The sequence below is a fragment of the Erinaceus europaeus genome, chromosome 3, assembly GCF_950295315.1.
Source record: "Erinaceus europaeus chromosome 3, mEriEur2.1, whole genome shotgun sequence".
Classification (NCBI taxonomy): domain Eukaryota; kingdom Metazoa; phylum Chordata; class Mammalia; order Eulipotyphla; family Erinaceidae; genus Erinaceus; species Erinaceus europaeus.
Genome location: NC_080164.1, coordinates 10,040,002 through 10,063,360, shown reverse-complemented (window position 1 = coordinate 10,063,360; position 23,359 = coordinate 10,040,002). Strand labels below are relative to the sequence as shown.

Here is a 23,359-nt window from a genome sequence, read left to right as displayed (position 1 = left end):
AACTAACACAGCTGTCAACAACTGTACTGTGAACCATTAACGCCCCCCCCCATACACACACACATATACACACTAAAATGATTGGGGGGGAGAAAAGAAAGGAATTAATTAATCTACAAGGTGTATCTTATAACCAACCACTGAGTATGGTTTCTCTTTGAGCTCATAGGATCTTTGTCCACCCACATAAAACAGTTTTGTCCCCTCCCCACACTTCACCATCACCCAGTGGTATGTTCAACTCGCCATCCTCAGAGAGAGGAAGTAACTCACTCCCCCTTCCCTGTTACCTAAGATTCATTTGCAAAGACCTCACTTCCTGCCCCAGAATTTACTTCTTCCTTTCAGAAGAGAGTCCTTTCACTCTTCCAGATGTGGTTCTTGCTCATGGCTTGAATAAGACAGGCGAGCCTAACTCCACAAACAGAGAGCATAGAGACTGTGGAGGGGAAGGAAGGTCAGGAGGATGAGAAACAGAACCATGGTCATTTCCAAAGCTCCCATAAACTCAGTATCAAGAAAACCCAAAGCAACACTCAACTCAAGCCAGAAGGAACCCTCCTAGTGCCCTCCACCAGTGCTCATCTTCTTCCTGTTCTTAGCTCAAATGATGGCATCAGTGTGCTCAAACTCACCCAGGCTAAAGTCCTAAGGGAGACAGGGGTGTCACTATGGTGTCTCCCCCTCAGATTCCCACACTTCCTGCCCCCCTTTTAAGAAAATTTCATTATCATTTTTTTATTTGTTTATTTATTGGACTGAGACAGTCAGAGATTGTGAAGAAGGAGATAGAGAGGAAGAGAGACACCTGCAGCACTGCCTCATCACCTGCAAAGCTTTCCCCCTGCAAGGTGGGGTCCTGGGGCTGAAGCCCTGGTCCTTGCACATTGTAACATGTGCGTTCAACTGGGTGTGTCACCACCTGGCGCACACCTCCTGCCAAATGAATGTCTTTCTTTCTAACTGCCATTTCTTCCCCATCTCTGCCTGCACCAGGGTGATCCTGCCTCTTCCCTACCCCCACCAGTAAACATACACCCTACACACTGCAGTGAGGGTGACTTTTCTCAAATCATTCCCCCACCATCTGGAGTCAAATTGCCTAGATTCAAGTCCACATGCATTTTGTGGCCAGGAATGTTGCTTAGTACAAACTCAACCATTAAGTCTTCATGATGCTGCAGAAGTGAGGGGAAGGAACCTGGTTTGCTGGCATCACTGATGGATGTGCACTAGCCTCAGAGGATGCTGAGGTGGCCCGTGCTATGCTTCCTCGTGCTGACAGACAAGGAGGGAGAGAGAGGAGAGAGAGGAAGAAGTTGCTCGACTTCTCTGTGGTTCTTATGGACATAAGAACCACACGTTTCCTTATCGGTAAATGAGGAAAACAGAATCTACCTCTAGATCTTCAGGGCAGGATACCTTCAGTGATGCTACCTTTGGAGATATAAACTGAGGCAAGGTTGACTCAGCTTCAGGGGAGGGGAAGGACCAGATCTTGCCAGCAGCCTGAGGAGTGGATCCTTCCCCAGTCAACCCTTGAGATAAACACAGTCCCAGACAACACCATGGTTGTGCTTTTAAGAGACTCAGAGCCAAGCAACTCAGCTAAGGTGTGCCTGGGCTCCTGACTGAGCAAGACTGTGAACTAATGAATACAGTTAAGTCTCTACGTTTGGGGATAAGCTAGTAGGCAACAACAAGAAACTGAAACAGAGAATAAATAAACTGACTCTGAGAAAGGACTTTCGAATAGTACCTGGCACATAGTTGGTATATACTAGCTAAGGCCATCCTGACCCTCTTCATCAGCACTGCTGGTTCAGACATACTAGTAGACTAAAGTCTTAAGAGGAAAGAGGTCACGCCTGCCTCTCTGTCTACTGGATCCCAGGCTCCTAGCACAGGGCAAGGCACAGAGTCCCTTGGAAATAGTACATAGCCATTGCTATGAACACATGAACAGGGACTGGGCAGTGGCACACCTGCACAAGGACCCAGGGGGTAAGCTTCACAAGTGGTAAAACAGGGGTACACGTGTCTCACTTTCTCCATCTCTTCCTCTCGGTCTCTCTCTGTCCCATCAAGTAAGAGAAAGGGAAATAAATAAAAGCATAAAAAGGAAGGGGTAAATCGGGCCAGGCCAGGAGGGAGGTGCTGAGATCTGAAACAAGTTAAGTGTCCAGTGGTAAAACGGGGTCCCCAACAGGCTGGATAGAAGGTCCCTTTGTAATACTGTCACCACCTCCTTGAAGCCAGGCTGTGTGTTTCCCAGAAACATGGTTTGCACAAAGCTGGCCCTTGTGTGCACCCCGTAGCCCTGGAAGGCACAGAAAAGACAATGGTACCATCATTGCCAGCCTTGTCTTCTCGCCTGAGAATGTGCCCAGGGAAGAGACGGGAGAGGCTGTGTTTGACTTGACTGGGGAACACCACTTTTCCTGCCTGAAGGAATGTATGCCAGAGGAGATCAAAGTAGAAGCAGTTCTCACCCAAGGCAGCTTTGTCCTTCCAAAGGGTCAGGCCCCATAGCAATGCAACCCTACCTCCTACTCATGGACTCCTGCTGATACCAAGTTCCCGGATGCTCAAGTCCTTTCTACAAAATGGCATGAGTATTTGCATGTCCCCTACATGTATCCTCCTATTTAACTATCAAACGCAATGCAAACAGCATGTAAATAGTTGTTAGACTGCATTGCACAGGGACTGATGACACTGACAAAGTGTGTTTTCCATTCACAGATAGCTGATTCCTAAAATGTGACCCATGGATCTGGTGAGCCAGCTGTATCAAAAAGTCCTATCTCCAGAGTGGGGAGACAGCATAATGGCTATGCAAATAGACTCTCATGCCTGAGGCTCCAAAGTTCCAGGTTCCATCCCCCATACCACCATAAACCAGAGCTGAGTAGTGCTCTGGGGGTGGGGGGCTGGGGGAATCTTACCTTCTAGCTAGAGAACACCCACTCTTACCTTCAGACCCAGTTCAGATGTCTTCTCTTCCGCGACACCCTCCCCAACATCCCCTGGGCTCCAGTTGTGCTCTGAGCCTAATGATGTCATCTGAGCATCTGCATTCAAGATGGCCCAGTAGGGAAGAACTGTGTCCCATTTGCATCTGGAAGAGCCCCTGGATTAGCAAGGCAGAAGAAGCAGGTGCCAAGGCAGGAGACCTGGAGTGTTGCTGCACTGTGAAGGACAAGGTAGAAATATGTCTGGAGAAGAGCATTCAACCCCCCCCCCCACTTGACCCTTGACTCAAGAACGTGGGGACATGGAGTTCATTCTAGAAGGAAAGTTCTCTGAAAGCTTGGGATTCCCAGGGCTAGTGAGTCAAGATTTCAGGCCCCAGCACCTCAAGTCTGAAGAAGTCCAGCCACCTTCCTAGAGACACCTTGTTCATCTGAACACTAACTAGGCTGCTCCTGTTAAGCCCAGTGGTTCTCAAAAGTGTGGTTGCCCAGGCTGCTGGTACGAGCATCGCTTAGAAGCGTGTTGGAAGGAACCGGGTGATGCACCTGGTTGAGCACATACATTACAACACACAAGGACCCAAGTTCAAGCCCACCAGTCCCCACCTGTGGGGGAGGAAGACTCAGGAGTGGTGAGGCAGGGCTGCAGGTCTCTGTCTCTTTCCTTCTTTCCCTCTCCTGGTCTCAATTTCTTTCTGTCCTATCAAATTAATTAATTAGTTTAAAAAAACGGTTGGAAATGGAAACTTCCAGGACTATTATTATAGATGAGTAACTCTGAGGGCTGGTCTCAGTCTGCACTGTACCCAGACCTCCATGTGATTCTCAGGCTCACTGAAGTTTGAAAGCTACCTTTCTCCATATGCCAAAACACATACAAAAAAAAAAAAAAAAAAAAAAGCCTTAGAAATACAGTCCAGGCTGATTTACAATTAAGACTAAGCAAGAAGCCAATGCCCCCTTGCTCTAAAATGTTTAGGATCAATGAGACACCTCACTATCTCCCCCCTTCCCAAAAAAAAAAAAAAAAAAAAAAAAACTTCAACAGGCAGCGGAATGGACTCAGCACTTTTATTTCCAGTGTGCAAAATGAATTATCATATCCTAAGAGTAAGGCCAGATGTTTTACCTCGTTTTCCTAATTGATTTTCCAGCCTCCAGCAAACCCCCCTATTTTCCAGTCGGATCCCAATGCAGCAAGAAGAGTGTGTTCCAGCAGGATCACTAAATGCCCTGCGTCTTAAAACCAGCAGAAGCCAGGCTGCCATGCGTCACTGGGGTTGCTGTCTCCTCAAAATATTAAAGTGAAAAGAATGGGGGGGGAATCCCAGACAGCTAGATGAACCCAGAAAAGGACCTTTTGGGGGCAGAGGGGAGCTGCACCTCTAGGGTCTTGGCTGGCTGCATTTAGCCCAAGTTTGAGCCCTGTACCCCACTCTGGTATCCAAAAGCTTGTGTGTGTGTGTGTGTGTGTGTTAGGGAGAGGAGCTTCAATGGGAAGCTTTGTCTTTAAAAGGAAGAAGGGGAAAGTAGGCTCTGGGTAGACACTGCCCCCCCCTCCCCTGAAAATGCTCTGGCAGTCCCACCCTCCAGCTCTCTGGGGCCGACAGGCCTGGCTGAGCTGGAGGCCCTGTTTAAGTGGGTGAAAGGTCACCACCCAAGATTTTCCATTTCACAAAAGCCCCTGGGAGTCTGGGGAAAGAGAGGGAAACAGAAGCCTCCAGCTTTAAAGCCAACTTCAAAAGGCACCTTCTCTGGGCCTGGGGCTGTGTGGGGGAGAGGAGAAAGAGCTAAAAGCACTGGGAAGCCAGCAAGTGGGGCCGCCCCAAACTAAACCACACTCGGGCAGCCCTAGAGGCTGGCAATGGCTACTTTCCCTAGGAGTTGCTGCTGCTGCTGCTGCGAGCTGGCCGGTTGGGGCCAGCCTGCCCCACAGCAGGACGGTCATGTGAACGCCAAGTACAGGTCTGCCAGGAGGCCCCGCGCTGCAGCCCCCAGTCTGAAACTAGAGCCGCCATTAAATCTCCCAGGTTAGCTGGCTAAGCCAGCTCTCTCTACCTGCCACCGGAGAAGCGGGATGCAGGATCCAGCAGGCTGGGGGCCTTCCCAGGAGACACGTTTAAATGCAAGTTTCAGAGGAGAAGCTGTTTCTCATTTGGCTCCTTCTTCATTTCCACTCAGTAGCTCCAAACCCCTCCACACCCCCTGACCCCAAACACTAACCTACAGTCTAATAGGATGCTGTGTGAAGGGAACCCTGCAACCAGGCTCCTGACCCCAGAGGCAATAAACCATGTAATAATAATAATCATCATCATCTACATCTAACAGACGCAAGTTTCAGAGACTGGAAAGCAAGGACCCCATAACTGACTCACACAGGTGTTCTCCTCACACAGAAAGGGTACACCTCATGAGGTAAGATTTGGGAACCAGGGTGCTGGTAACCCACTCATCTTCTGCTGGGGCATTAGCAATCAAGTCTCCCAAAGCCGCACTCCCCACCCATCCCCAACCATCCCTTGTGTTCAATACTCCAAGGGAAACTTGAGTCAGTGACCCGTGTCAGGGTCTGGCCTATCCCTTGTCCCAAATTCACAAACGGTTTTTTTTTTAACACAATATAAACCACAGGAGCCATTTTATAAATGTCATCATCATAGTCTTTTTAATATTTTACATAAAAAACTGTATACACAGCTTATAGAACTTTTATGTAAACATCATAAGCTCACCACTTTATCATTTGTCAGTTTATTTTAAAAATGGAAAAACAAGACAACAATTTAGTAGAAGTACCACTGGGGTGGGGGTGGGGTGGGGGAGAAAGGGAGGGAGGAAGGAGAGACCGAGGCAGGTTCACTCTCTGTACAGAGATGCAGAGAAAACTTCACATAGCTTCAGAGACTGCCTTGAAGTCAAAATAAAAAAAGGTTTTTTTTTAAATAGGTCCTAAAGACTTGATACTGCCCTTTCTCGAATAGCGTGCACATCTGCACAAAAAAACTTGCAAAAACAAACAAACAAACAAACAAAACAGTGTTGCCACTTTCAAGAAAACAGCGCAAAAATTAGTGGTTTCTGTCTTTTTTTTTCTTTTCTCACCTGGGTTTAAGTCACAATCGTTATTAAAAAAAAAAAAAATTCAGACATCAATGAGGTTACAGCGTACAAGTGTGGTCAGAATGGCTACTGTCTTCTGCAAATGACCAGTGCATGAAGTGTCATCACACAATGAAACAGTGCAAAGGAGCACCCCCCCCCCCACTCAAATAAAAATAAAACGAGCTTTTAGCCTTTAAATCAAATAGCGTCAGTTTCTTGGGCTGAACCATTTTCACTTGCAGGACAGGCACGGAGTTCGCTTCTGGGAAAAAGGAAAAATAAAATAAAATAAAAACAACAACCCGCAGCACACATTGCAGCCGGTGGCCAGGAAGGGGATCGCTGGCGCAAGGCGGGCCGGGGGGAGGGGAGGGGAGGAGCCGGCCCCGGGGAGCCGCCAGTCTGGACACCGGTCCTCTCCAAGTCAGTGACAGATATCTTCCCCCGGGTGCCCCAAGTCAGTGACAGATATCTTCCCCCGGGGTGGGGTGGCGGGAAGGCCAAGTCCTGCTCCCACCTGGAAGGCTGGGGAGTGTGTGTGGGGGGGGGGGGACTCTCCCCACCGCCGCCGCCATTAAACATCTCCACCACCCTACCTCCGCCAAAGAACCTTAAATCTCGAAGTCTGGCACACCCCCGTCCTCCGCGGCCCTCCCGTCCCCTCCCCTCCCGCAGTCCCCGCGGTCTCGCCCGCAGACGAGGGGCGGCGCGGGCTGGGGCGCGGCCGCACCCCCCCCCCCCGGGGACCCCGGGCAGGCGGGGGAGGGGGTGGCGAGCATCCATCCACACACACCCGCACGCGTCCAACAGGCGCCGGGGGAGGTGGGGGAGGGGGCGGGGACCCTTGGCACTCGGCGAGCGGGGGGGAGGCGCCCGGGTGGGCCGCACAGCCCGGGAGGCGCGCAGACACGGAGGGGGGCGCCCGGGGGCCTGGTCCCGCGCGGGTCCCCGGGGCGCCCTGGCCGGAAGGCAGTCCCGGCGGGGTCCTCGCGGGGGCGCCGGCGGGGCGGGCGCGGCCCTCATAGCACCTTGCAGCAGTTGATGCAGCCGTTCTGGGAGCCGTAGCGCTTCTGCAGCGCGGCGCGGGTGGCCGTCTCGAAGACCTCGCGCACGCCCTCCTTGGTCTTGGCCGAGCACTCGAGGTAGTCGTAGGCCTGGATGCGCACCGCCATGGCGCGCCCGTCGTCCGTGCGCACCGGCTCCTGCTTCATGCGCGCCAGCTCCGTGCGGACGTGCTCGTCGCTGCGCAGGTCCTTCTTGTTGGCCACCAGGATGATGGGCACGTTGGGGCAGAAGTGCTTCACCTCGGGCACCCACTTCTCGGGGATGTTCTCCAGCGAATCCGGGCTGTCCACCGAGAAGCACATGAGGATCACGTCGGTGTCCGGGTAGGAGAGCGGCCGCAGGCGGTCGTAGTCCTCCTGGCCCGCCGTGTCCCACAGCGCCAGCTCCACCTGCTTGCCGTCCACCTCGATGTCGGCCACGTAGTTCTCGAACACGGTGGGCACGTACACCTCGGGGAACTCGTCCTTGCTGAACACGATCAGCAGGCACGTCTTGCCGCAAGCGCCGTCGCCCACCACCACCAGCTTCTTGCGGATGGCCGCCATGAGCGCGCCCGGCCCGGGCCCGGGTCGCAGGGGCGGGAGGCGGGGAGGGCGGTGGGGGGGGGGGTCGCGGTGGCCGCTCGCCCCTGGCCGGGGGAGGCCCGCTAGCTGCGGCCGGGCCCCGCGGAGGCGCGCGTTCTGGGTGCGCTCGGGCTGCCGCGGCGGGGGCGGCGGGGGCGCGGGGGCATAGGGCGCCCTGGAAGGCCCCGCGCTGCTCCCCGAAGGCGGCCGAGCTTCTCGCCCCGGACCCCGGCTCGGCGCCTTTGTGCGCGCACGGCGGCCGGAGCAGCGGCCCCTTGCCGCCCGGTGTCTCTAGGCCTCGCTCCCTCTCTCTCTCTCTCTCTCTCTCTCTCTCTCTTGCTCGCTCACTCGCTCTCTCTAAGCACGGCCCAGAGCTCGCCTCCAGCCGAACTGCGGTGGCAGATGCGGGCTGCAGCCCCAGCGCCCCCTATTTAAAGAGTCCGGCCACTTTCTTAATATAGCCAGCCAATGAGAAGCGAGCCGGCTGAGCTCATCGCTGCGGAGCTTGCCTCTGATTGGCCGCCCGCCACGGCTCGGGGGCGGGGCCGGGGGAGCTTGATTGACGGCCCGAAGCCGCGGGGCTGGGAGAGGCGGCGACTGGGGAGTCTGCGAGGCGGAGGGCGCTTCGGGGCTGTGGCGGCGCGGGGGCTCCCGCCTGTGCCGCCGCTGCAAACACTGGGGGCTGGGAGTTGGCTGCCTGGAGCGAATGGGCCCTGGACGAGCGGTGCTGAGCGAGGTGGCACTTTACGGGGGTGGAATGGGGGCGGGGGGGGGTTGGTGGCGACTTGCTGCCACTCCAAGCTGCCCGGTTCCCAGCCAGCTCGCAGGGGTGGTCGAGCCTGGGGGAGGGGCGGTCCCTCGCGGTGGTTTTGTTTTTACGTGAACACACACGGCTACACTCCTGTTTGCAACCCAGCTTCTTTCCACCCCGTTTTGAGAAGGAGCCCCGCCTTTGGTCTAGTGGCCACCCCATCTCCCACATCCACCACTACCCCGCCCAAGTTGTCCTGGAGCTGCCCTAGGTGGGTCCCCCAGGTAAAAATTAAAGAAAAACGGGGCAGTGAGAGAGGCAAGTTGGGGGGCGGGGCGGTTTACAGAACTTGACTTGCCCTGGGAAGAGAAGTTGCCTGGGGAACCAGGCTGCCCAGCTTTGCTGGATGCATTGGGAGCCTGGTAACGGCCTGAATGAAGTATCAGGAGACGGTTCGGGAGAAGCCAGCCTCTTCCCGCACACCACTGGGCAGGTGACAAGGTGAGCGGGGTGGGAGTTGGGGGCCTACTTGTAAATGAGCCTCCAGCCGCACGCCAGTCTCAGTTTATCTAATCCTCCAGGAGTTAACACCTACTGACCTAGAAGGTTCTGAGTCAGCTGCTGTCACTGGGCGGAGGAGGTTGAGAACCAGGGAGGGTCTCCCAGCAAGGAGGAATAGTTTTAAAGGTGGGAAACAGGACAGATTCTAGGCACAGGGGCGTGGTTCGCGTGGGTTTGCACCTGATAGAAAAGGATTGAAGGCACAGTTTGGCCTCCATGATTGGCCTGCAGCAATCTCCTTGGGGGAAGGGGGGGTATGGGTCTTGCAGCAAAGGTGAGCCCCACCATGTCTTGAGGAGTGATTGCCTGGTATCTCTGTCTCCCTGTGGAAGACTGGAAGCTATTGGAGGGCCAGGGCTTTGTCTTATCTCAGCACTTGAACTCCTAACACAAAGCCTGACGGAAAGGCTTGGGAGGAATTAACTTCGGGAACTCAGGTGGAATTGTCTGCAGGTTCCTTATCTCAAACTTCAGCCAAGCCAGTGCAGCCAGCTGCAAATGAGCCCAAGTGTTTACTCCTTGAAGGTAATTCACAGGTGGACACGTGGGTCTCTCTAATGTCACTCCAGAAGTCACTCGTGCTGTGGCGTCAGCCTGTTCTCTTAGGACCTTCTCTCCAAAAGAGCAGAAATGTTTCCTTCACACTCGATGGATGATGAATTCTACTTCAGTGCCTACCCAGCTTTTATTTTGGTTTGATTGGTTTGTTTCAGATCTGAAAAAAAAAACAAAAAACTGAAGTGTCAATAAGTAAATAATTAGTTTCCACAGCAGAATCCCATGGGAAAACAAACAAAAAAAAAGTAAGATGTTCTGATCATTGATTTAGGGTTTCAGACTGAAAACATGCCCCCACCCCTTTCTTTCTTCTTCAGTTAGCCTATGGGGGGGGGGAGTCTTATCTGGTTTTTCTTCTTTTAGTCAAAACCTTTTATAGCTGTATTGTTAACACTGCTTTCCTTGGTCTTAATATAGCTTGGGAATCTTGGCTACATCCTTAAGCCTCAAATATTGAGAAAATACCAAACAACTGAAACTTTGTACCTTGTAATATTATATATAAACCAAAAAACAAAGCATCAGGAAAAGGGATTCGATTCTCTCATTTCCTGACTCTCAGACATGTCATCGGAGGTGTTCTAAGGCAGAATCTTGGTTTCTCAGTCATTGCTAAAAATATTTAGCTGGTAAATGCGCCAAGACAAACAAAACGAAACAAAGCCATGTTTGGCAGCCAGTTCTGTCATGGGTAGTCACTGGCTACTTCAAAGACTGCCTCACCCACAGGATAAACCTTTCCCAACGTGGGGGGCTTGCCAGCCATCTCCCCCAAGCCACCCTCACCCTTTACAGTACAGTCCCACTGAAAGGTAAGGACAAGATCCACTGTCTGTGAGAGCGAACCATTGTCATGATTAACTTTGTTCATGTGTAGATTCATTGCAGGACAGATGCCCAGACCAGTGAGAGAAACAGTCATCTAGACAAAAGGCGGGTATCAGTTGACCTCCAATTTTCAGCTTAATTTATCGCCTCTATTTTTTTTTTTAATCCAGTGGTTTTTCCTTCCAATCTGTTAATCACCCCGAAGTGAGACAAGACAGTAGACTGGTATGTTCATTAGATTTTAGCGCCATCTGGCGGTCCTCTTTACAGGTCTTCTCTGAAAATATATGCATTAGCATAGCATATATGGACATGAAATATTTTGTACATATACACATGGATATGCATGTGTGTGTGTGTGTGTGTGTGTGTGTGTGTGTGTGTGTGTGTGTGTACACGTTCTTTTTCTTTGCCACAAAGGTTATCACTGAGGCTCAATGGCTGCATGACTTCACCACTTGCAGCTACATTTTTTCTTTACTCTGGTTGGAGGGTAAGAGATACAGAGATAGAAATGGAGAAGAGAGGCACACCACAACACCATTTCACCACTCAAGAACCCCCCCCACACACACACACACACACACACAGATGCTCCTATGCAGTGGCCCAGGGTTTGAACTCAGGTCTTTTTGGCATGGTAACATGTACACTCTACGAGGTAAGCCACCTGTCAGCCTGATATATATATATATATATATATATATATATTTATATATTTATATACATTATGGAAGCATATGCATCTTACATGTTCTTAAAAGGCTTACCTAGTCAATAACAAAAGCATGCACTTGGTGACTTTGAGGCCCCTCTTGAAATGGGAAGCCCTAAAAGGTGTTTCACAAATTCATTCTCTAAGACTTCTTCATGTATCTACTTAAACATACATACATATATATATATATATATATATAACTTTTTTTCACATACACCTACAAAATTAGTTTTTTTCCCCTCATTAAACAGTAACGTCTAAAAAAAAAAAAAAAGGTTAGAAAACCCTCACTCCCTCTTTCCCTAACTCTAATATACAGACATATCCAGCAACTAGCCTCAGCAGTCATCATCTGCCACCGCCCACATTAAGGAACCATTACTGGATATCCTGGCATAATTAGAAGTAATAATTCATTTACTAATAAACATAATACGCATGCACTGGGAACCAGCAATGCAACAGACATTCCTCACCGCCATCTGAGTTTTTAATTTTTGCTAAGCGAAGGAGAGCCTACAGTCTCCAGTAGCAAAAACCCAACCAAGTCAAAGATTTCATTGACTTGATGAAATGCTTGGTGAATCAGGCAGCATTGCAGCCAGAAGAAAGGAGATACAAGAAGTGAGACCATGTGGGAGGGGGTTTTGTCGTCAGAAAGAGCAAGGTGAAGTCAGGTTATTAGAAAAAGAAAAAGAAAAAATTTATTCAGGAAAGCCACCCTGTATTAGGGAAAGGTTAAAGGGCTGTAGTCATGAAGATTAAATCTCTGTGAAGATTATGTCTCCGGTGCTGGCCAGGAGACTCCATATTAATGAGTTGAAGTTTCCACTTTGGGGGAGAGGCTCGGGCTGCAATGAGGTTTGGTTTTTGGTGGAGCTTGGCCTGACTGAGTCTATTTGGGGTCTGTCTGTCTGTTTGTTAATAAGTCTAAGAAATTTGTCGACTTCCCAACTCTGAAATGAGGTTGTAAAGTGGAAAGAATCCTCTCTGGCGCTCTCTCCATCTGTCTTTCTGTATCACTCTCATTAAAATAAATAAAATACCATTGTACAAGGTCTGGAGAGAGAGCACAATGGTAATGCAAAAGACTCTTAGTGCCTGAGGGTCTGTTCTGAGGTGCCAGGCTCAGTTCCCAGCACCATGAGCAGCAGCAGCCAGAGCTGAGCAGGGCTCACACTCAAGCCTGCATTGTCCCTCTCTCTCTCCCTCCCTCTTTTGATCTCTCTCTCTCTCTCTCTCTGTGTGTGTGTGTGTGTGTGTGTGTGTTTCTCTCTGTATCTCTCTCATTAAAATAAATAAATAATATATGTTAAAAAATAATAGGGGGGCAGGTGGTGGCACACCCAGTTAAGTGGACATATTACCAAGTGCAGGGACCCAGGTTTGAGCCCCAGCTCCCCACCTGCAGGGAGGATTCTCGACCTGAAGTGGTGAAGCAGGTCTGCAAGTGTCTGCCTTTCTCCTTCTCTATCTCCCCCACCTCTTCAAATTTCTCCCTGTCGTACCTAATAAAAACTAGAAAGAATTTTTAAAAATCAGAAAATAAGATAACTAATTAATCAAGTGGGAAGGGCCAGGGCCAGGGAGTGACGCAAACAGTAAGGCACACAAGTCAAGATGCACGAGGTCCCGACCAAGTCCAAGGCCCAGTCGCCACCTGCAGGAGAGAAACTTCACGGGTGATGGAACAGGTTACGAGGGTCTCTCTTTTTCCCTCTGTCACTATGATAACAGTAAATTAAAAAATATAAAGTAGAAAGAATTCTCTAGAATGATCTATACTACTTCAGGTGGAAATAATCAAGGTGTTCCCACCTGGTCCATTAGGCCATTAGTTATAGAGTCAAATTCATGCTGGCTTCTGAGGTTTTCAGCTCTGAACAACAGTAGCTAAAATGACACCCTCACTCCCTAAGGCTGTGGTCAGTGTGACCTAGGCCAGTGACAGAGAAGGCTAGGTGCACACAGGAACCACGAGAGCTGGCTGGGTAAATCTGGGAGCGTGAACAGGAGTTCCTAGACCCCCCGCCATCCAGTCCATAATCAGACCACAGGGCAACTCTGGATTTCTCTCAAGTCACGCTATCCAGCCCAGTAGCCACTAGCCACAGGTGGTTACTGAGCACTTGGAACTGGGACTGGTATTTCTGGAGGACTTAGTTTGTAATATCATCTAATTCTAATGAGTTTCAGTTTTTAAGAAATTATGTTGGGGGATGGGAGTGGAGGTGGGGAGCTGTTGGCGAAAGAGTTCAAACTTCTAGTTGTATCCATTAATGGGGGCTGGGCTGGGCGGTGGCGGTGCACCCAGCTGATCACACACGTTACTATGCAGAAGGACACTAGTTCACGCCCCAGCTCCCCACTGCGGGGGGGAATGCTTGATGACCCATGAAGCAGGTCTGTAGGTGTCTCTCTCTTTCGTTCTCTCCTCTCCCCTCTCAATTTCACTCTATCCTATCTGACAGGGAGAGGGAGAGGGAGAGGGAGAGGGAGGAAGGAAGGAAGGAAGCAAGGAAGGAAAGAATGGCCACTGGAATCATGGAGTCATCATGCAGGCACTAAGCCCCAGCAGTAACCCTATGAGGGATATAAATGCAAATAAAGTAATAATGCATACGAAACCGTATGGTCATACAATGATCTGTTCTCCTAACACACATGAAGATAGCTCAGAGAGCAGATCTTAAATGTACTCCCCACCAAAAAAGCAATTCTGTGACAAGCTCTAGTCTTGCAATGTGTAAGTGTCTCAGATGGTCTCGTAATAGCACAGACATGGAAACCTGCTTTTCTGGCTGGAAAGTCTATTCAGTCTAAGGACAGACTGAACCCTTGGAATACTGGCATCTGAGGCAGCAGCATACCTGGTTAAATGCACATAGTACTAAGCACAAGGATCCAGGTTCCAGCCCTGGCTCCCCACCTGCGGGGGGTGGGGGGTGGCGCTTCACGAGTTAGTGGTGAAGCAGGTCTGCATGTGGCTCTCCCTCCCTTTCCCTCTCCATCTCCATTTCCACCTCCTCTCTCAATTTCTCTCTATTCTGTCCAGTAAAATGGAGGGTGGGGGAGAATGGCCGCCAGGCACAGTAGATTCATAGTGCAGGCATAACCCTGGAGGAAAAGAAAATGCCAGCGTCTGAACTGAGATGTGCACTCTAAAGAGGCATTAGCAGGCTGGAGGAATAGCTGGATCGGATAGTGTGCTACTCGCCATGTGTGGCCCACAGCGTTCAAGGAAGCTTTGGTGCTGTGGCCTCTCTTACCCTGACCCTCTTTCTCTTAATTTCTCCGCCTCTCTGTCTCTCTCTAAAAGAAGTACACAGTTTAGAAAGCCTATTGTCACCACCAACAGTAAATAGCAATGATTTTTTTTATATCGATTACATCTTGGCCTTATATTGTGGATATGATGAGTATATGTAGATATATATTTTTAAATATTTATTTATTCCCTTTTTGTCGCCCTTGTTTTATTGTTGTAGTTATTATTGTTGTCCTCATTGTTGGATAGGACAGAGAGAAATTGAGAGAGGAGGGGAAGACAGAGAGGGAGAGAGAGATACCTGCAGACCTGCTTCACCGCCTATGAAGCGACGCCCCTGCAGGTGGGAAGCTGGGGGCTCGAACTGGGATCCTTCCGCCAGTCCTTGCACTTTGCGCCACCTGCGCTTAACTCGCTGTGTTATGGCCCCACTCCCATGATGAGTATATTTTAAATATGTGAAATTTCCTATGTCCACTTTGTAATTCAAATTAACTTACTTTTTTGTGTGTTTAAGGTAACAACTAGAAAAATTCAACCACACAGACTGGGGAGATAGCATAATGGCTATGCAAAAAAAAAGACATTCATTAAAGAGAAAAGGAAAGGAAAACATTTTCTTTCTTTTTTTTCATTTTTATTTATGAAAAGGAAACACTGGCAAAAACCATAGGATAAGAGGGGTACAACTCCACACGATTCCCATCACCAGATCTCCGTATCACATCCCCTTCCCTGATAGCTTTCCTATTCTTTATCCCTCTGGGAATATGGACCCAGTGTCATTATGGGATGCAGAAGGTGGAAGGTCTGGCTTCTATAATTGCTTCCTCGCTGAACATAGGCATTGACAGGTCGATCCGTATTCCCATCCTGTCTCTTATCTTTCTATAGTGGGGCAGGATTCAGATCTACAGGTTTGCAGAGATCACATAAGCTCCTAAGCTGCATATGGGCCCCAGATCAGATCAAATTAATGGGGTTTACAGTCAACAATATTAATACACCTTTCCCATATTTGGGAGCTACTCTCTTCCCTGACCCAGCTGTCTAGTCCTTTTTCCAGCCATGACATCATCTCTTCAGACACTAACTTGGGCCCACCTGCATATCAGATGTCAGGCTCAGAAAAAAAAAAAAAAAAAAAAACCTAGTATAGTCATGGGCTCTTTGGAATATAACTAAAATAGGCCTACTAGCTATCTACAAAACAGAGACCCCCAACTCTTAATCTGAACTATTCCAGCCTTTAGGTTCATGATTAGTCAACAATTTGTTTGGCTTTATATGTTAACTTTTCTTTCAGCCACCAGGTTCCAGATGCTACCATGATGCCAACTGGACTTCCCTGGGCAGATGGCCCCACCAGTGTGTCCTGGAGCCCTGCTTCCCCAGAGCCCCGCCCCACTAGGGAAAGGAAAACATTTAAAGGTGCCAGGTGGTAGTACAACTGATTGAGCTCACATGTTACAATGCATCAGGACCCAGGTCTGAGCCCCCAGCCCCCACCTGGAGGGGGAAACTGCCAGTAGTGAAATATTGTCACAGGTGTCTCTGTTTCTCCCTGTCTGTCACCCCCTTCCCTCTCACTTTCTGCCTGTCTCTATCAAATAACTAAAGATTTTTTTTTTAAGTTTATTTTAGGGACTGGGTGGTGGCGCACCTGGTTGAGCACACATGTAAGAATGTGCAAGGAGCTGGGTTCAAGCCCCCAGTCCCCACCTGCGGGGGGAAAGCTTTTTGTGTGATGGAGCAATGTTGCAGGTGTCTCTCTGTCTCTCCCTCTCTACCACCTCCTTCTCTCTAGATTTCTGGCTGTCTCTGTCCAATAAATAAAACAAAGAATTTTTTTTTAAAGTTTATTTTAGGAGAAGGAAAATAAGAGCCTTTCCATGCCTGAGCTTTTGAGGTCCCAGAACCAATCCCCAGCACCACGAAAAGGCAGGGCAGATTAGTGCTCTGATCTTTCTCTGTATCTTCCTCTCTGTATCTCTCTCATTAAAAATAAATAATATGCACGGTCGGGGGAGACAGCATAATGGTCATGCAAACAGACTCTCATGCCTGAGGCTCCTAAATCCCACGTTCGATCCCCCACACCACCATAGGCCAGAGCTGAGCAGTGCTCTGGTGTTTCTGTGTGTGTGTGTGTGTGTGTGTGTGTGTCTGCATCTCTCTCAAAAATAAAATGAATAAAAAAATTTTAAGAAAGCAATAGATAATTAATATTAAAAACAAATAAATAAGTCAATAATATGCATATTTTTAAAGAAGAAAATTCAACTATGCATGTGAGTTTTACAAAGCTGTCAGGCAGCATTGCTGTACAGTTCCTGTGGCCTCTGTCCCACTCGGGAACCACCATCACATATGCCATCTGGAACCCTTTCATCTTCCTGCAAGGAGAGGGTGATATTTTCTTTTATTTGTCCTTTTAAACTAAAATTTTAAGAAGACAAGGGGTTTTTTTGGAATTGAAGAATAATAGCTCAGAGCTACAAGATTTTCTACTGGAAAGAAAATTTAGAACATGGCTCCAAAGAAGGACAAAAACAGGGATCATTAAGGGAAGCATTTAAAAGGAAGGTGAGTGAGCAGAGCTGAATAGTTTAGCAAGCTTTAAACCATTCTGGGCTCTGCATAACTGGTGGCTGTTGGTCTGTTAGGGATGAAAAGAAATCTGATTGATTCTAGCCTCCAGCTAAAAGTCCATCCACCTCCTTGACTCTTTATCTGACTCTCCAAACAGTTGTTTGTATCATGGTTTTTTAAAAACAATTACCATTTGTTCTAGTCCTAAGGTCATTAGCCCAGTTCAAGAGAGACATTTAATGCAACTTCTTGGTAATGACTGACAGACTCCATTTTAAAGATGGCATATGGGAAGTCAATTTTTCACTGTCCTAAACTCACTGCTGTTGGGGGCGAGAGGTTTGGGCTCTCCCATAACTGTGGTTTGGTGCAAACTGAAGCCTCCCTTTCCCACACTGCCTGCCCCCACCCCACTCTCAGCCCAATGCCAAGCAGAGACTGTGTAAGAGGGCCTTTCCATGTGGTGACTTAACTTTCCCTTCTTTGCAAAGTGAACTGATCAAGCCCTTTCCTGATTTTTTTTTTGGTAGGACAGGGTAGGGCAAAGGTTAGAGTATGTGCTTTGTCTTGTGAGGGGCCTGCAGTAAGCCTTGGCACCACACCACACGGGAGTGGTATGTAACTGGAGGAAGTTCTGGCGCTGTGGTGTTTTTTAATAGAGAAATAGAGATAGAGACAGAGATACCGATAGACTGAGATACCTGGACAAAGCAGCCCAGGGCACTGCACTCCTGCATGCACAAGGCCGGGGGCAAGGACAGAAGAGGGAAGAGTATAGATTTTCTGAAACTTTGACATCTTCCCTAGTTCTCTGGATTCAGTTAAGTCACATGGATTGGCGGGGAGGGAGTGGAACAGAACTCAGAGATAAAGCCTGGGCCAACAGAGAGAGAGAGAGAGAGAGAGAGAAAGGGGGCGGGGCATGGCGAGCTAACACTCATATGTAAGAGCAAGGCAGGGTGGGTTTCACAGGGGGAGTCACATTGAAACCAGGCCATATGTCCCAAGTGGGACTCCCCAGAAGGCAGGGCCACCCACCTGCACCCTCTAAAACATACATGCCAATTTGGTATAGATTGAGCTTCTGCCCGGAGCCGTTTGCCAAGAAGGGAGAAGTAGCAGGCAGCCTCCACTAGCAAAGAACATGTCTGCTGGCTTATGACAGCAGGGTGGGGGTGGGCGAAGGTTTGTGTCACCTCTGGGAACGGGAGGGCAGAGGGAGAGAGGCAGGTCAGGAGAACTTGCCATTACATAAGTGCTGGTGTTACGAAACCCGGCCCAGCGGATGTGTGCCGCCCCCATGCCCTAAGCCCCACCGGCATGCAGGCTTGGCACACACCTAGCAACATGGGGAAGTGGGGTGGAGACTTGGGGGACAGACAAAAGGGTGGGCCAGGAGGGAACCCTCAGCTGGGAGGCTGGACACCCCTCCACTGCCCCTTGGGGATAGGCCTTCTGATTCCCAACCTTCTGTCCCTGAGCAAACCAGCCCTTCCAGACTTCAGTTTCCCCATTTTTTATAATAAGAGCCAGAGCCCAGAGGGCAGACATTAAAGGCTCACCAGGCCCCACAAATAGCCCGCGGGAGAGCCCCGTATATGACATCAGGCCTTGGTGGGAATTACGGGAAAGCAGAGAACATGCTTTTCCTAAGCTCAAAAAGTTCAGAATTGGGGTGGGGGGAGGTCAAGGGAACTGGAAAATAGCCCACCTGCTTTGCCCCCAGTCCACCCCCAAGACACACACACACACACACACACACACACACACAGTGTTTCTCTTTCTGTCTCAAAAAGTAGAACATTAGCAGTGAAGCCCTGGTAATAAATAAGTAAATAACTACTATGTTTCAAAATGATACAAGTAAAACAAGCTGGGCTTGACCCACAGAACCACGCTGTGGACACTACAGAGATGAATCTTATTACAGATGGAGGAGGCTCACCCCAGAGAAATAGTGCTACTTATCCTCTTAGCAAGTGGGGGGAAGAAAGAGACAGAACATCTTTTTTCTATTTAATCTTATTGTCCAAGATGATCTTTCATGCATGTTGCTTATGTTCAGATCCAGGAGATAAAAAATGTGCCCCAGAGAGGAGCCCAGGAAATGCAATGAGGTCTCAAGAGCCAAGTGGCTGAGTGCACATGTTACCATATGCAAGAACATGGGTTCAAGGCTCTGGGTCCCAGCTGCAGGAGGGAAAGCTTCACAAGCAGTGAAACAGTACTGCAGGCCTCTCTCTCTCTCTCTCTCTCTCTCACTTTCTCTCTCTCCCACTAATTCCTCCTTCCTTCTTGATTTCTCTCTCTGCCCAATAAAAAATAAATAAATAAAATATTTTAAAAGCAATGCTTGAGAGAGAGGAGGAGGGAGGGAGAGAGAGAGCAGGAAAGATAGCATAATAGTTATGTAAAAAGAGACTGTAGCAACTGGCATAAGGAACCCAGTTCGAGTCCCCCGGCTCCCCACCTGCAAGGGGGTCACTTCACAGGCAGTGAAGCACATCTGCAGCTGTCTACCTTTCTCTCCCCCACTGTCTTCCACTCCTCCCTCGATTTCTCTCTGTCTTACCAACAACGACATCAATAACAGCAATAACAATGATAAACAACTAGGGCAACAAAAGGAAAAAAAAAAAAGCCTCCAGGAGCAGTAGTGCAAGCACCTAGTCCCAGCAGTAACCCTGGAGGCAAAAAAATAAAAAGAAAAGAGAGACTGTGATACCTGAGACCCCCAGGTCTCAGGTTCAATCCCCTGTACCAGCATAAACCAGAGCTGATCAGTGTTCTAGTTTTAAATAAATAAATAATAAAACAAAATAAAAGGAGGAGGCAGGGTAGTTGCCATTCTTGTGACTGAGAGCATTTAGTAGGGTAGAAGACGTTAGTTACCCCTTATGTCAGTCCTCAGAGCAAAGAACACCAAACTTTTTCTCTCTTCCCCCTTCCTTTTTATTATTTTTTTTCTTCTTCTGTTCTGCCTCTGAAAGCAGATGACCTAATCGAAGTATTTAGACTAGGATGATTCAGCTATTGTGTTCTCTGGAGTCAGAATGTTGCAACAGGGTGGAGCTGATTTCGCCCTGGGTTTCCACACTCCAGTGTGAGCTCTGAAGATTAGTTTGGTTATTTTTAGCACGAGACAAGATTGTATTAGCAGCTACCCCTCAGACTTTCGGGGCCTGGGGAGGTCATGCAGACATACTCCCTCCCCTTACACACACACACACACACACACACACACACACACACACAGACACACACACACACCTTCCCCAGCCCTCTGTGTGCAGGTCAGCAGAACACAACTCAGCTAGAAAAACTGTTCTTTCTGTGGTGCAACCAAAAGGAGGAGGCAAGGAGGTAGCAAAAGTCTCCTTCTGACAGCTCTCCCATGGAACAGCTCCATCTGTGGAGCCCGGGTTGGAGCCCCAGCACCACGTGAAAGTTGCTAAGTCACTAGAGGAAGCTCTGTAATCTCCAGGTCTGCGGTATCTCTCCTTCTCTCTGGATCTCTGGCTCCATGCGAATGAAATTTGTGAAATCATGCTTGTGTGAGACCCCAGCTGTAGGGGTTCATGGGGTGAGGGACAGCAAAGGATTTGTTTGAAGGGGCGCAGGGTAATTCTCTAACATCCAGGCACACTGGGAGGTGCACACCTGAACTCTGGAGGCAGTCACCTGTGTAGCCCACGAAAGAAATGCAAGTCCACCATCAATCCTTTTTTTATTTTTCCATCTGACCTTGTCTCTTTGGGACAGAGAACTGGGGAGGGAAGAGAGGGAGAGAGTGCTATGGTTATACAGTGATACTCCCTGTACCACCATGAGCCAGAGCTGAGCAGAGCTCTGTTTAAGGAGAAGCAGAGGAAAATTGGGAAGACACAGCATAATGGTTCTGCAAGAGACTTTTGTGCCTGAGGCCCCAAGGTTCCAGATTCAATCCCCCCCACACACACACACACACATCTGTATAAGCCAGAGCTGATGGGGGGCAGGGAGAGAAAGCAAAGGCAGAGTGGGGAGGGGGGAGCAGCAAAGGAGAGGAAGAGGAAGAAGAAGATGGAGGAGGGAGGGATCAGTTCACAGCTGACACATTCCTGGATGAATTTAAATTTCTATAGTTTCTCTGTGCCCAACTTGTTGTTTTTTTTTTTTTTCCAATTTATTTATTTAATTTGATAGGACAGGGGGAACATGAGGTGAGAAGGAGAAACAGAGAGAGAGAGTAGACACCTGCAGCCCTGCTTCACCGCTTGTGAAGCCTCCCCCCCCCCCCCGCAGATGGGGACTGGGGACTTGAACCCGGGGCCTTGCACATGGTACTATATGCACTCTGTCAGGTGTGCCACCACCAGTCCCCTCTGTGCTCAACTTTTTATTCATTCATTCATTCATTCATTCATTCATTCATTATGAAAGAGGAGGGAGAGACCAGAGCACCCCCCAGCTCTGGCATGTGGTAATGCCAGGGGTTGAACCTGCAGCCTCAGGGGCCTCAGGTGTGCGAGCTGGTACTCTAACAGGCTGAGCTGTCACCCTGGCCCTCTGGACCCACTTTTGCAAATGTTCATTCACGGACTTGTGTCTGAGGTGACACATAGGAACTTGCTCCTGGTTATAGACCAGAAAAAGCCCCCAGTCGTGGTCCTCACCACCCTTCTCTGAAGCTTACCCTGGGAGCCATCCCCTGAACACACACGGCTTTGCCTGTGTCCTTCTGAAGGGATGCAGCCCAGGCCAGGACACTGTCCTCCAGGGGCTGACCCACAGCTGCCCTTTCTGACCTGCTGCTTCTATGGCACAGGCTGATCAGCTGGCCAGAGGAAAGGGTCCTTCTGCAGGGGAACTACCACTTGTCACCAGCATGCCCCAAGCTGGCCAAGAGGAGCCACATGGACCAGAACAGGCGTGGAGCTCCAGAGGGGGACCTGGACCTGAGAAAAGGCTCCCCAGAACCCTGAGAGCAAGGCCCAACTGCCCCTCAATACCTCCATGAAGCAGCCACACCAATAGCCCCACCTGAGAAGACAGATGATAGTCTGTCTGTCCCCAAGTGGGGACAGCGCCCCAAGCTCTGGCACAGCTGAATTTAGAACTTTCCTTTACACTTTAAAAAAATATCTATAGGGGGCTGGGTGGTAGCGCAGCAGGTTAAGTGCCAAAGTGCAAAGACTGGTGTAAGGATCCCTGTTTGAGGCCCCAGCTCCCCACCTGCCAGGGGGTCGCTTCACAAGCACTGAAGCAGGTCTGCAGGTGTCTGTCTTTCTCTCCCCATCTCCGTCTTCCTCTCCTCTCCCGATTTCTCTCTGTCCTATCCAACAACGACAGCTACAACAACAGTAATAATAACAACTACAACAAGGGCAACAACAAGGGCAACAAAAGGGGAAAAATGGCCTCTAGGAGCAGTGGATTCGTAGCGCAGGCACCGAATCCCTGTGTTAACCCTGGGGGCAAAAATATATATAATTTATTTTGGATAGAGACAGAAACTGAGAGGCATGGGGGAGATAAAGAGAGAGAAGGAGAGACCCCTGCAGCCATGTTTCACCACTCGTGAAGCTTCTCCCCTACGGGTGGAGACAGGGACTTGAACCTGAGTCCTTGTGCACTATAATGTGTGTGCTTAACAAGGTGTGTCACCACCCAGCACCCCCCCCTTACACTTTTGACTGTTGCTCTTGGAATTCAAACCAAGTCAAAATATCCCTAGAATATTGGTGCCATGATAATGATTATATTAGAAATAACCACTGACCACAGGCAGGCTTCTGTGTTGGTGACCGTGAAGTTTCTGACCTACGTTCTCACACCTAAGCCAGGGTGGCTGGGACAAGGCCAGAAGGTGTGGATATTAAGAACCATCTCCATCTGGGCGGGGGAGACAGCATAATGGTTATGCAAACAGACTCTCATGCCTGAGGCTCCGAAGTCCCAGGTTCAATACCCCGCACCACCATAAGCCAGGGCTGAGTGATGCTATGATGTTTCTCTGTGTATGTGTCTCTCTGCATCTCTCTCAAAAAAATTTTTTTTAATTAAAAATTTAAAAAAAAAAAAAAAGAAGAAAGAACCACCAGCCTCCTTCCCTCCACTCAGTTCCAGAGGGATCTGGGTTTGCCCGCTGGACCAAGGACCTTTCCTTGTGATCATTAGTTGGAGAGGAGAATTAAAGGAGCTGGAACTCTGTTGATTTACATTTGAAAAGGTCCGGGCACTTCTCCCAGAAGAGGCCTGGTCCAGAAGCAAAGAAGGGGTGAAGAGAGGAGTGAAGTGAGGGAGGAGGCCTGGAATAGAGAGAGCTGGGACGGAGGCTTCAGGAAGTGTGCTAAGGAGTTAGGGGGAGTTGTCTATCTTGCATTTTTGCTTTTT

General features: G+C 49.3%; 1 protein-coding gene and 1 non-coding gene across 2 annotated transcripts; one reads left to right on the top strand and one right to left on the bottom strand.

Annotated features, from left to right (window-relative positions):
• The first annotated feature begins 1,147 nt into the window (after positions 1–1,147).
• On the top strand, positions 1,148–1,279 carry LOC132537915 (small nucleolar RNA SNORA66). The gene has a single exon (XR_009549325.1). It is a non-coding gene; the product is annotated as a small nucleolar RNA SNORA66 (small nucleolar RNA).
• A 5,731-nt stretch (positions 1,280–7,010) lies between these two features.
• RHOB (ras homolog family member B) lies at positions 7,011–7,835 on the bottom strand. The gene has a single exon (XM_007530130.3). The coding sequence runs from the start codon at positions 7,688–7,690 to the stop codon at positions 7,100–7,102; it is 591 nt and encodes a 196-aa protein (XP_007530192.1). The 5' UTR covers positions 7,691–7,835; the 3' UTR covers positions 7,011–7,099.
• Positions 7,836–23,359: the final 15,524 nt, after the last annotated feature.

Coding starts and splice junctions, on each gene's coding strand:
- RHOB (XM_007530130.3), bottom strand. CDS start 7,690: ATGGCGGCCATCCGCAAGAAGCTGGTGGTGGTGGGCGACGGCGCTTGC.